At 55.8% G+C, this 12,276-nt stretch overlaps 1 protein-coding gene across 4 annotated transcripts in view; it reads right to left on the bottom strand.

The window, feature by feature from the left end:
• Window positions 1-10,962, bottom strand: part of STX1A (syntaxin 1A) — a 54,105-nt gene extending 43,143 nt beyond the window's left edge. For 2 of the 4 annotated variants that reach the window (XM_042025898.1, XM_042025899.1), the window contains exon 1: window positions 5,010-5,228. In XM_042025898.1, coding sequence (XP_041881832.1) covers window positions 5,010-5,213 — 204 coding nt within the window. In that variant the 5' untranslated portion in view covers window positions 5,214-5,228. Of the gene's footprint in view, window positions 1-5,009; window positions 5,229-10,836 lie in introns of those variants that run through there. The other 2 variants (XM_042025901.1, XM_042025900.1) reach the window with 2 other exon arrangements.
• Window positions 10,963-12,276: the final 1,314 nt, after the last annotated feature.

Genomic DNA, 12,276 nt, shown 5'->3' with positions numbered 1-12,276 from the left:
GTCCAAGGCCAGGTTGGATGGGGCTTGGAGCAACCTGGACTCAGTGGAAGGTGTCCCTGCCCATGGCAGGGAGGTGGAACTGGATGGGAAGCACCAGTCAGCCTCTGCGGCCCTGTACAGAAAAACGCACCTTCAGCACACCTTCCTCACAACCCTAGCCAGCTTTTCTTGCCATCATTCTGGCAGGATCTCAATTTGCCATAATTCTGAGCCCCTTTTTGAAGCCTGTGAGCAGAGTATTCCCACTGTTAATTTTAAATGCAGGCTTGTACGGCAACCAGGCAGGCCAGGGACTGGCAGCAGAGGAAGAGCAGCAGGAGAGCAGGGTACCTGCCAAGATGCTCCTCTCTCCTTGTCCCTTCCACATCCAAAACAGGCCTGGCTCATTGCCCAAAGGATACCACATTCCTGCCTAGTCCTATCCCTGCTGCCAACTGGACCCTACCATACCCAGAAATCCTGAAGAAAGGGGATCCACCACCCATGGAAGGGTTTCTGCCAAATCTACACACAGCCTTGTCGGAGGCACTCCTGGTTATGGGTAGCCCACTCCTGGGAGCACAGAGGCTGATGGACAGGCAGAGAGATGTTATTTAGGGCAGGCACTGGAGAGGAGGAGCAGCACAGAGCCCAGCCAGAAGCCCTGTGAAGAGGAAATTACACAGATGGAGCCTGCTGGTCAGGAGGGCACATGTCACTTGTCACTCCGGGCTGGAGAAGGGCACCATCTGTCCAACACACGTCACTGGAAACACCCTCGGTGCCACACTGCCTCTGACCCCCGGTGTCAGGCAGATCGTCCCACCCCACCACCCCGAGCCCCTGAGCCAGGAAGCAGCAGCTACGTCCACTAATGGGTGACTTGGACTGGAACCGGAGGAGATGCCACTGGGAGAACAGCTCACAGGATGCAGGGCACTGATGGATCAGCTGCTCCTACCATCTCCCTCCACTCTGGCCCTCACTGCTCTACCCCAAGCTTGAGGTGTCTCCCCATGATTAATTCTAGTACAAAAGTAGGTACAAGACCAAAACTTTCCAAAGGAAACAAAAAGCATCACACAGCCAACAGTGTTTTGGCTTCACACAATCCAGCTGTGAGCATCCCAGGTTTCCAAAGTCACATGGAAAGCTCCTGTCTCAGGCAAACCTACCAGCAAGTGCTGCTCAGCACAAGCAGCAAACAATTCCCCAGCTTGGGAACTCCCCATGTTGGGCACACCATCCTCCCAGTGCCCCTCCACTTCTGCCTCAGGCACTGTCAGGCAGCACCAGAGACCCAGGGCTTCCAGGTTTTTTTCCCCCACACAGGGTAGGTGAGGATAACCCTTCTTTTGCAAGGTATTTATTTCTCCAGACTGCCAGAGGCCAAGCAGTGGCACCGTGTGGGCACCACACCGGCAGCTGGGATGGCTCTGGGAGCCACTGCCTCTTCAGTGCCACTGAGCAGCAGGAGCTAGATGGGGAGGGCAGGTCAGTCAGAGCTCCTCCAGCAGCTTTCAGAACCTCACAGGGTTCAAAGTGCCCTCCACAAGGGTCAAAATCCCAAGTGGAGGCAGAGACGAACTGTGATACCACCCCTGACAAAGAGGAGTAGTGGATGGGAAGACATGCAGAGCTCCGAAACATCCTGGCTCTGTGGCTTTTGCAACCAGCACATGCTAATAAATTCATTATTGAGCAAATTACATCCCCATGGTTCCAATCCACCCCATTACCTCTCCAAGCACTTTCTGAAAGAGGCAAAGGAGCACAGAACACCTGAAAAGACTTGATGCCTGCTCTCCTCCAAACAGCAAAGATGGCAGGGTGGGCTGTGCAGGGCATAACCAGGTCTCTGTCACCTTAGCAGTGGCCACATGCAGACTCGAGTTCCTGTCCTCTCCTGTCAGTGCTGCAGATGGATTTGACCATGTCCAGATGCATCCAGGGAGCTGGTGCAGGCAGCAGAGGCAGGGCAGAGGAACAACAGGCTCAGCCACTGCTGGGCACATCTGAACCCAGGCACCTCCCTCTACCAACCCCTGCTGGCACATTTTCCTGGGAAACATCTCTGCCTGAGCAGGCAGTGAGCCGTTGCCTGCCTCCAGCACCCCACAGGACTATGAGCTCAGGCCACGCTGCCTCCCACCCTGCCAGAGACAAGGCAAGCCTCACAAAAGCACAAGGGAAAGAAAAAGCCACACCAGCTGCCATCCCCCTTTTAGGGACCACTCAGTTAAGCAAAGAAAGGCCTCATCCCTGAGATGCAGGAGGCTGCTCACCGGCTTCACTCCCAGGCTGCATCTGTTTGTTTTTATTTACAAACACCTCCATGCTGCTCTGCCCAGCCAAAGAGATTCCAGCCATCTGGGCTTGACTTGCTTTGTAAAATGATGCCCTTTCTGTACTGAGACCAGAACACGGTGGGATGCACGGGCTGCTCCTGGGGATGCCTCTGAGCAGCTGTGGGTCATGTCCAGGATCGTGTCCCCACATGGAGTGGCACACGGGGGTCCAACACCCAACAGCAGTCACCTCGTTCCCCATGTCCAAACCCCCAAGCCCAGGGCACTGCTGCTGACACCGAGAGTTCCCACTGCAGCTCATTCTGGCATGCAGATGTGCAAGGAAGGACAAGGTCAGAATAGCTCAGCAGCAAGAAGCACTGACATCTCAGCCATCTCACAGAGCCTAAATGACACGTAGGAAAGTGTACAGATGCCCAGATCCCTGGAAACATCCCAGCCTAGCTCTGTGATGCTTGGCAGTACAAGGGCAGCTCAGCACAGCCTCACCTGGACAAGGTCCAGAGCACCCCCGGGTCTCCCACCCACCAAACGAGTCCCCCACTGTGGGGCTGCCCTGACCTCCCCATACTTCAGGGTTTGCTTTAGGCATCTGCAGCAGCCAAAACCAGCCCTTCAAGCAGGGCTGAAGTCCTACTCCTCAAGGTTTCCAGGGAGGTGGTGTCAAGGCTGAGGGTAAGGAGAGCCAGAGGGTATGCTCCCAGGAGACAGCCCTGAAGAGCTGAACCCCCAAGACCATGATTTAAACTATCTGTGGTCTCAGCCTCAGCTCTTTTTGCAGACCATATAGTACAGCTGTGCACCACGATAAATTGGCCATTCCATGGCACACAGGCCCCAAACTCAGCTGTGTCCTATTCCAGTATTAAATCCAGCTGGCTGCCTGTCACCAGTGGTATTCTCCAGGCATCAATGTTGGGGCCACTCCTGTCTAATAGCTTTATCAATGATGTGGACAAGGGGATCGAGAGCACCCTCAGCAGAAGATACCACGCTGGGTGAGATGCTGACCTGCTGGAGGGCAGGAGGGATCAGCATAAGGATCTGGACAGGCTGAATCAGTGGGCCAAGGCCAATTCTGTGACATTCAACAAGGCCAAGTGTCAGGTCCTGTATTTGCATAACAACAACCCCATGGAATTCTCCAGGCTGGGGGCAGAGTCACTGAAAAGCTGGGAAAGGCCTTGGGGTGCTGGCCAGCAGTGGCTGAACATAAGCCCAGGTGGGCAAGAGGCCAACGGTACCTGGCTTGTATCAGAAATAATGTGTCCAGCAGGACCAGGGCAGTGACTGTCCCCCTGTGCTGGACACTACTGAGGCACCACAAATCATGGGGTCAGTTTTGGGCCCCTCACAACAAGAAGGTCATTGAGATGCTGCAGCATGTCCAAGGAAAGGAATGGAGCTGGGGAAGGGTCTGGAGCACCAGGAGCAGCTGAGGGAGCTGGGGGGGCTCAGCCTGGAGAAAAGGAGGCTTAGAGGGGACCTCCCTCTCTACAACTCCCTGACAGGAGGGTGGAGGCGGGTGAGGGTCAGGCTTAGCTCCCAGGCAACAATGGACAGGACAAGAGGAAATGGCCTTAAATTGTGCCAGGGCAAGTTTAGGCTGGATACTGGGGAAAATTTCTTCATGGAAAGGGTTGTCCAGCCCAGTTGCCAGGGCACAGGCTGTGCAGGGCAGTGGTGGAGTCACCATTCCTATACGGATTTAACAGATGTGTAGTTGTGGCACTTGGGGTTAGTGCTGCCCTTGGCAGTACTGGGGAAACAGCTGGATCTTAGAGGGGTTTCCTAACCTAAGCGATTCTACAATTCTAATATTCACCAAAAACAGCCCATACCTTCTCATTAAAAATTTTTTTTAATGAATAGAAGTCCAAGGCACAGATGACTTCAGCATTCAGCAACACCTGCATGAGTCAGGTGGTATTTCCAATTTCCAACACTAGCAGTGCAAGGGAGAGCATGATTTCCAAGAGTTTTGTCCTTAGGCGCTGGCTTGCGTTGCTGCAAAATAATTCCCAGCCTTTGGCACAAAGTCCAAGCCTTTTATCAGAGCCATAGTCACTCTTAAGCTCAGTTTTAAAAGCAAACAGGTAAAATTCTCCTTAACTCTGAAGAACAAGCGTCAGAGGTGACAGAGTTGCCATCAGTCCTGGAGAGGGCAATGAGCCAAACTCACTGACTTCCTATAGCTCTGAAACATGGACAGCACTATGACCAATTGGAAAAGCACCCGTACTTTACAGCCAGTACTTTACAAATTTACAGTCATGGCTAAAGAATAACTTGGCTAAAAACAGATTTAAATAATCCGAAATTAATTTCTTAACATCCTCTAAGTGGCATCATCGTTGTTACAGCTCCTGTGCAGACCACAGCTTCCCATGAGCAGCAGAAGGACCTGCAGCCACAGCACTCATCTCTTATCTCCACTCCATTATGTATTCACCAGGCTCAGCACTCAGTGAGGTCTCCGCTGGGATCATCACCATGCTTTGGTGTTTGCCAACGTCACCAAGCCCTGGTGATGCCCACTAGTGACACTGTGGAAATTGTCAGTGAAAACAGAAGGAAAGCCTCAGGCAGAGAAGGTGACACAGGCAGTACCACAGTTCCCATGGCTGTGGGATCAACACAGTCCATAAAATGGTTATCCTTCAAATCCCATTACCCTACCTACAAACAGGCACTCATGGAATGCATTGATTTGAAACAGACCTTCAAGGATGCTCCAGTCCAACCCCCTGCCAGGCACAGGGACACCTTCCACCAAACCAGGTTGCTCACATGGTCATGGAAGCTCAATGGCACTTCTTTGGTGCTCTTGTCTAGACCCTGTAAAAGAACCTCAGCACCATCCAGGTGAGACACTGATCCTCCCAAGAGGCAAAGGTCCTCTGGAAAACCAAAGCAAACAATCATTTCATACACAAACCCAAAGTCTGACAGGACCTGATGGAAGACCAGCAATGGCAGAGAAAAAGGCAGAGTTCATACTGGCAAACCTGCAGCACACATCAGCAGAAGTACAGCAGGATGGAAGTGGCCACAGTGGCCCTGAAAGCTCACAGGACTGTGAGCAGAAAATTTCATTTTTAGTTATTTCCCATGAAAAGAAACCTGGGTCTGCAAGTATTCACTAGAATCTGGAACACTGCACTGTTAACAGAAAGTTCAGTCCCACCCTGCAGCAGATTTTGACGTGGCACAGCCAGGTCTGTCCCCTGTGCTCGGGTGTATCCTGAGGTGCTGGTGGATGCCTGAGGAGGAGGACGCAGAAGAGGGGAGGAACCTTCTCCTGTAGAAGGAATATACTGGGCTAGGAGCAAATGAACACAATTTGGGCAGGAGATTTGGAATTCTACAACCAGTCAGGAGCTGGTCTATAGGAAGACATCCCAACCCATGGCAATAGGGTTGGATGACATGGTTCTTTGAAGGTTCCTTGGCGACTGGGGGGAAACTTTTCTTTAGCCGGAGCTCTCCAGGGCTGCTGGAGCAGAAGGACTTCCTATTCTCCTCTGGATGTCCCCAAGAACAGCTTTTGGCCAGCAGATGTCTGGGGCTCCACTCACTACTTCCATCACTCCTGCAAAAGGTGATGGAGGAAGAGACCATCCAGCCAGGGGAGAGCAGCTGCATCGCTACAGAAAATACTCAGAGTATCACTGAAAAAGGCTGAAAGATGTTTCAGAACATCCCTCATGTGGGATCTGAGCACCTAGAAGTCTGTCTGCTGTGTCAGCCCCATCCCTGGAAGTGTTCAAGGCCAGGCTGGAGAGGGCTCAGAGCAATCTGGTCTAGTGGAAGGCGTTCCAGCCCATGGTAGGCGTGTTGGAACTAGATGGTCTTTGAAGGTCCTTTTCAACCCAAACCACTCTGTGAGCCCATGACACACCACATGCCACAGCCTGTCCCCTGCTCACAGCCATAAGTCTGCTCCCTGATTTGGGGGGCAAAAGCAGTGCCCACATTTCCAACTCCAGCCCTGGTTCTGGCCACTGCAGGCAGGGGCACAGGCAGAGGTGCAGAAGTGCAAGTAGCCTGTGACACATCACCCCTGCCCTCTCCCCTCCCTCCAGCTCAGCAAAACTTTGTACTCCTTGAGCTTCCACAGTTGCCTCGTTTCCTATTTTTCTTAACAAGAACAGCCTCTTTGGCCCTGCGCCTGGTCTGCTCCTGACACAGCATTGCTCCATCTCTGTTTCCCATGCTGTCCTCCGCTTGCTCTCCCCTCCCCACGCATCTCCTCCAGGATCATCCTGCAGACGCCACGGTGCAAGGACACCCAGCAGTCCCATGAGGCAGGTGTGCTCAGGTCACCCGGAGCCAGGACAATACCACACACTCTGTCTTCCTGGTCTTCCACCTGGGCTCACTCTCCTCCTTTTTGCCAATATACATAACTTTCTGGAAGAAGCAGTTTATCACAGTACTTAGCTTAATCAGCCTTACAGTACATGTTCTGCCTGTAGTGATTATTTTGCATATTTCCTGAGAAATCTTGTTAACGGGGAGATACATGGCAAAACAAACATTTGTACAGCTTCCGAGCAGCTCACGCACAAAGACACTTCAATTAAAACAACAGGGATGAGATTGAACCCTTTTGGCTCCAGCCTTCTCAGACGTGCAGCACACAGCTGATGTATCTGGCTGCACTTATTATCACTCTCATCACTCTCTGGTGCCCACGGATTGACAACAGGTCTCAGTGGGTCAAGAGTATTCCCGTATTCAAGTTGACTTCAGTGAGACCACCAAACCCCCATGCATCAGACCTGAAGGTCCCCAACACACAACAAGGGACCCTGGGGCTCAGTGTCCCCTCTGAGGTCTGTCTGTCCCCCAAATCCTGTCCATCACCCCACCAGGCACCTCCCAGGTTGGGGACATGACATACCACCCAGAGCTGACCTAGAGTCTGGGCTTTGCATGCTGCCATGTTTAAAGCATAGCAAAGGATTTTCCCAGTTTTGGGCTTGTCCTACCACAGGGTGCACCCACAGCATCCCTGTAGCACAGGGACACCTAGGACCTCTCAACTGCTGGGGAGCACAACATCTCACACAGGATCATGTGGGGCTCATCTACATCATTCCTGTCACCTTCTTCCATGCCCAGCTGCCCAGCCCAGCAGACCCCAGGAGGATTCATCGGCATCTCACCCCTCCCGTTCCAGGACCCCAAGGGAGCAGACGAAGCAGCTTCCCTGCCCCAGTGCTTGTGGGACCAGGAATGCTCTGAGGGCAGCCACGGTGTTTCACCTGCCATGGCAGCTCTGCTCCTCCCTATCCCCAAAAAATAAGCATTTCAGTAATGCTAAGACCCGCCAAGCCCAGCCAGAGCAGGCAGCTGCGCAGGCTGCGGACGTGCCACAGCCACCAGCTGTCACCCGCCACGTGACAGCCCCACTCCCGACTGGGAGGGACAGAGGACAGCTGAATTATTTACATGACCCTTTTGGTTGAACAGAAGAGCTCGAAAGCACTTAGGGCAACGAAGAGGGTTAACAAAGGAAAGGAAGATGGCATCTAAACAAGTAAATACATTCACCTCCAAGGTCCATAGGGACTTCTGCAGCTGGGGGGTTCTGGAAAAGATGGAGACGCACAAGACCTGTCCTCTGCAAACAGCAACTGCGGTTGACTTCACATTTGCACCCCCAGGAGAGGAAGCCTCAGTAGAAACAGTATGGAATTAAAAGGAAGGCATGGAGTGAGGCCTGGCTGTGAGTCCTGGGGCACTGCTGCAGATTACAGTGCCACAGGAGGTGAGCGGGTGGATCCACAGAGCTGGACCTGGAGCCCACCTGGCCCTTTTATTTTTAACACCCATCTCCCATAACTCCCACTGGCAGGAGGCAGCACTGGGAGCAGGGACTTGGCTGGCAGGAGTGGGGATTCAGCCAGCTGGGGAGAGCAGTGGCACGGCACAAATGCACAAACATCCCTGGAGAAATGCACCCAAAACCAGCTGCTGGAGATGAGCAACAGGCACAGAAGGAAAGCGCCCCCCAAAAAATGTCCCTGCCAGTGGCTGAGGGGTTGGAACTGGATGGTTCCTCTCAACCTAAACCACTCTGTGATCCTATAATCTGGCACATCTCTCTCACTTCCTCCCACTCTCAAAACACCATACATAATTATTTTACCATTGGGACCTGTGTCGCATCCCGGAAATCCCAATGTCTCGCTGAAACTGAGCTGTCAGCTCTATGGCAGGATGGAGCACCATAGGACTCTCACAATCCTGCATGTACACACCATCTCATCAGGGTTGCTTTTGGGGGTGTTGGGGAATGGGGTCAGCTCCAAACTCACTCCAGATGGGCAGGAAAGATCACCCATAGCCACAGCTGTGGCACCTGCACAGAAGCAGCTGTAAACAAAGCTCTGCCCAGCCTCATCCAAGGCATCCTGCACTGCCCATCCTCAGCTGCTCTCCTCCACAAGAGGACATGTTTCACCTGTAAGTTAAATTTCCTGTCCCTGGTTCAGAGCAGGCCTGGGGGCACTACTCCCACAAGGGCACTGAATAAGCTCCAGCATGCCTGATCCCAACCAGAACCGAGATTCAGAAAAGAGCTGGGATTAGCATTTTGAATTTCAAGTACCATTTAAAAAATCCTATTAAGACATGGAGCTCTTGTTCTGTAGAGCAGTGACCGCCCTGCATCCCCCTCCTCTGTTCCAACAATGCCAGCTCTTTTTTAATTAATCCTTCTTTTTTATCATCCCTGGCAGAATTTAGACACTGTATTAAGATGGGAAGAACCAACCCAGGCTATTAATGAGGCAGCAGAGAGGAAACAAGTTCAAACGCTCCTGACTTCGTGTCCACTGCAGCATCTCCCTCCTACCTGTGTCCCTCTGTGGTGTAAATCCACGATACCTCACTCACTGCAGTCCTGACAGGGGGCACCCACTCAGATTCAGGGCGTCTAGATGCTCAAAAGCATTCCTTCATCCCCAGGAGTCCCTGGGAAGAATGCTGCACCCTCAGCATGAGGCTGATGAATAAGGAGCAGCAGCAGCAGTGAGGCGAAAACACATTTTATTTTTCTTAAGGCGTATTTAAAGGAAGAGAGAAATTTTAAAATACTCCATGGCATCACTTCTCAGCCAGTGCCGGCTGCCAAGAGGACATTCACAAGGCTCCTTTTTACTATTATTATTAAAAAGCCTATTTTTCAATCCCATTTCACAGCCTGTGCTGGTGGTGGAGACAGAGCCCCATGTTTGGGTGCTTTCCAGGCAGAGTGGGGAGGCGGCTCTTGGGGGAGCTTCTTCCTCCCCCAGGATCCACAGCCACCCCGGGCATCTAACAGTCACCCCTGGGCATTCAGAGCTGCCCAGTCACCCCAAATGCCACTCCCTCATCCCCTTGCTGGCGTCACCCCAGCTCCATCCTCCTGGTGTTTTCCAGACCAAACCAAATTCCCAGCCAAGTGATCCTGGTGGGAGCTCTGATGCCAGACCAGACTTGACATCCACACTCGTCCCCACTGCCAGGGGTCCTCCCCACGGGACAGACCCCCCTCGCAATCCCAGGCAGCTCTGCAGCCCCAACTGTGTAGTAATTAAGAAAAAAAAATCCACAAAAAAAACCCCAACAATAAAACAACAACAACCACAACAACAAAAACAACAACAACAAAAAAAAAAAACCACAAAAAACCGAAACCAAAAAAACCCAGAACGAAAAAGCACTACAGGGAGGACCAGGGGTGGCACGGGGCGGGGGCTGGAGCAGCACTCCGGGATTTCGGGCTCTGCCCCTCCGGTCACTGCCGCTGTCCGCAGAGCTCGGCCCCATGCGTGGGCAGCAGCATCCCCGCGGCCCCGAGGGTGCAAGAGGGGGCCGTGACACGGGAAGCGGGGGGCACCGGAGGCTCCTCCACCGATGCTCCATGCACGCAGCCGCCGCCACCTCCCACCGCCCGCGCTCCGGGACCGCGGAGGACTCGGGGCCTCCGCGGGACGAAGGAGCGGCCGCACACGAAGCCCGACGCCTCCCGGACAGCCCCGGTAACGGCACCGGGGCACCTGCCGGGTCTCCCGCGATGCAGTGGCCGCAGGCGCTCCTCGGCCCCGCCGCAGCGGCTGCGCCGGAGGATGAACACGCAAAACGGGAGCGGCTCGGGGCGGGCGCGGCACGACCCCGCGGCCCGCGGGCAGCCCCCGCCCGCCCCGGTACAAATACCCGTCTGTATCCGGCCTTCGCAGAGGTGATGCTGCTCGGCCGCCGCGGCCCGCGGGTACCGCGCAGATCGCTGCTCCGCCGCCCGGCGCCGGGAGAACCGGAGCGGTTCGCGGCGGTGCGGAAGGCGCAGCCCGGGGAACCCATCTCCCACCCCGACACCCCGGCGATGTCCGGGGGGCTCATCCCCTGCTCCCAGCTCCCGCCCAGCCCCCCTCGCCGCCGCCGCCGCCGCCGCCGCTCGGGGCAGGGCGGCCCCAGCTCGGGGACGGGGGGCCAAGACGGCTTCGGGCGGTTCCCGGCGGGAGCAGAGGGCTGCCCGCATCCCCCGTATTCCCCGCACCTCCCGGCTGCGCCCCGCACTCACAGCACGCAGCTCCCCGGTCCGGTCCTTCATCCTGCCGCTGCCGCTGAGAACGGCCAGAGCGCGGGGAGGGGCGGGCGCGGAGCATGCGCCGAGAGGTGCGGAGATGGGCGGGGGGACACCGGGGGGACCCTACCATGATGGGGGGAACTGGCTGGGGGACGCTCAGACCTCGGAGTCACACTGCGGGGAGGCGGCACGTGGGGTCCCACATCGCGGGGATGCGACCGGGGGAGGGGGGCGCACAGCTAGGAAGGTCACAGCTACAAGGGGATGTCACGGGGGAAGGTCACGCCGGGGCGCAAATGAGGTGTCACAGCTGCGGGTCAGACCCAGGGGACCTCACACGTGGGGGCGTCGCATCTTGGGAAAGGGGTCTCACTGGGAGAGGTCCACGCGAGAAGGTCACAGCTGCGGGTTACACCCAGGGGACCTCACACTTGGGGGCATCACATTGGAGGGGGGTCACTCTTGGGGAGGTCACAGGAGGACGTCACATCTGGGAATAACATCGGGACGGATCACACCTGGGGAGGGCATACCTGTGGGACATCACATCAGGGTGCTCTTAAGGGTGTGGAGGCATGCACAGCAGGGCAGCCCCAAGAGCAGGGTCGCCCCTGGGTGTCCCTGGGGCGGTGGCAGTGGTGCTGGGGGTCCAGCAGACAGCAAGGTTTGGGGGCACCAACAAGACAGGCTGGCTCTGCCCCCCTAGCGTGAGGACAAGCAGGGGATGTTGGGGGATCCACCCTGAGGATCCAAAACCAGGCTCACAGGGAGCAGAGAAGTGCCAGCACGGCTCAGGCAGAGCTGCCAGTTTGCCGCTTTTGGGGAAACTGGCAGTGTCGGGGAGACACCCCTCTGCCTCCCCGCTCCCACGGATAGAGAGGAGCGGGATCTCCCATAGCCGGGGCCCGCAGGTTCCTCTGCAGGTCCTGGGGCCTTTGGATCCAACCACAGGGCCACGGCTCGCAGTTCCTGCAGTCCGGCACGTGTCCAGCATCCTTGGGGCGCCCGGTACTGGGGTATACCTGGTGCAAGGGCTATAGGGGTCTCCCCCGCGGGTGTTACGGCCACACCCAACGCAGCTCACCCTGTGTACAGCCCCACTCACGCCTCACTGGCCCGCACATCCCACACACCACCCCACTCACCGCGCATGGCCCCGCTCACCCCTCACAGCCCCGCTCACTGCGCACTGTCCCACACACCACGCACGGCCCCGCTCGCCCCGCACAGCTCCACTCTACCCCACACACCCCGCACTGTCCCACACGGTCCTGCACTGTCCCGCACAGCCCCGCTTGCCTCACACAGCTCTGCTAACCTCGCACTGCCCCATTCACTCCGCACTTCCTCGCTTACCCCGCCACCCCGCACTGCCCCGCTCACCCCGCTCGCCCCGCTCACCCCGCACTG

Source organism: Corvus kubaryi, unplaced genomic scaffold (genome assembly GCF_017639235.1).
Source record: "Corvus kubaryi isolate FWS band 111438036 unplaced genomic scaffold, C.kubaryi_AGA036_p1.0 37284, whole genome shotgun sequence".
In the NCBI taxonomy this organism is placed as follows: Eukaryota; Metazoa; Chordata; class Aves; order Passeriformes; family Corvidae; genus Corvus; species Corvus kubaryi.
The sequence above is the reverse complement of the archived record's forward strand: the minus strand, read 5'-3'. Positions and strand labels throughout refer to the sequence as shown.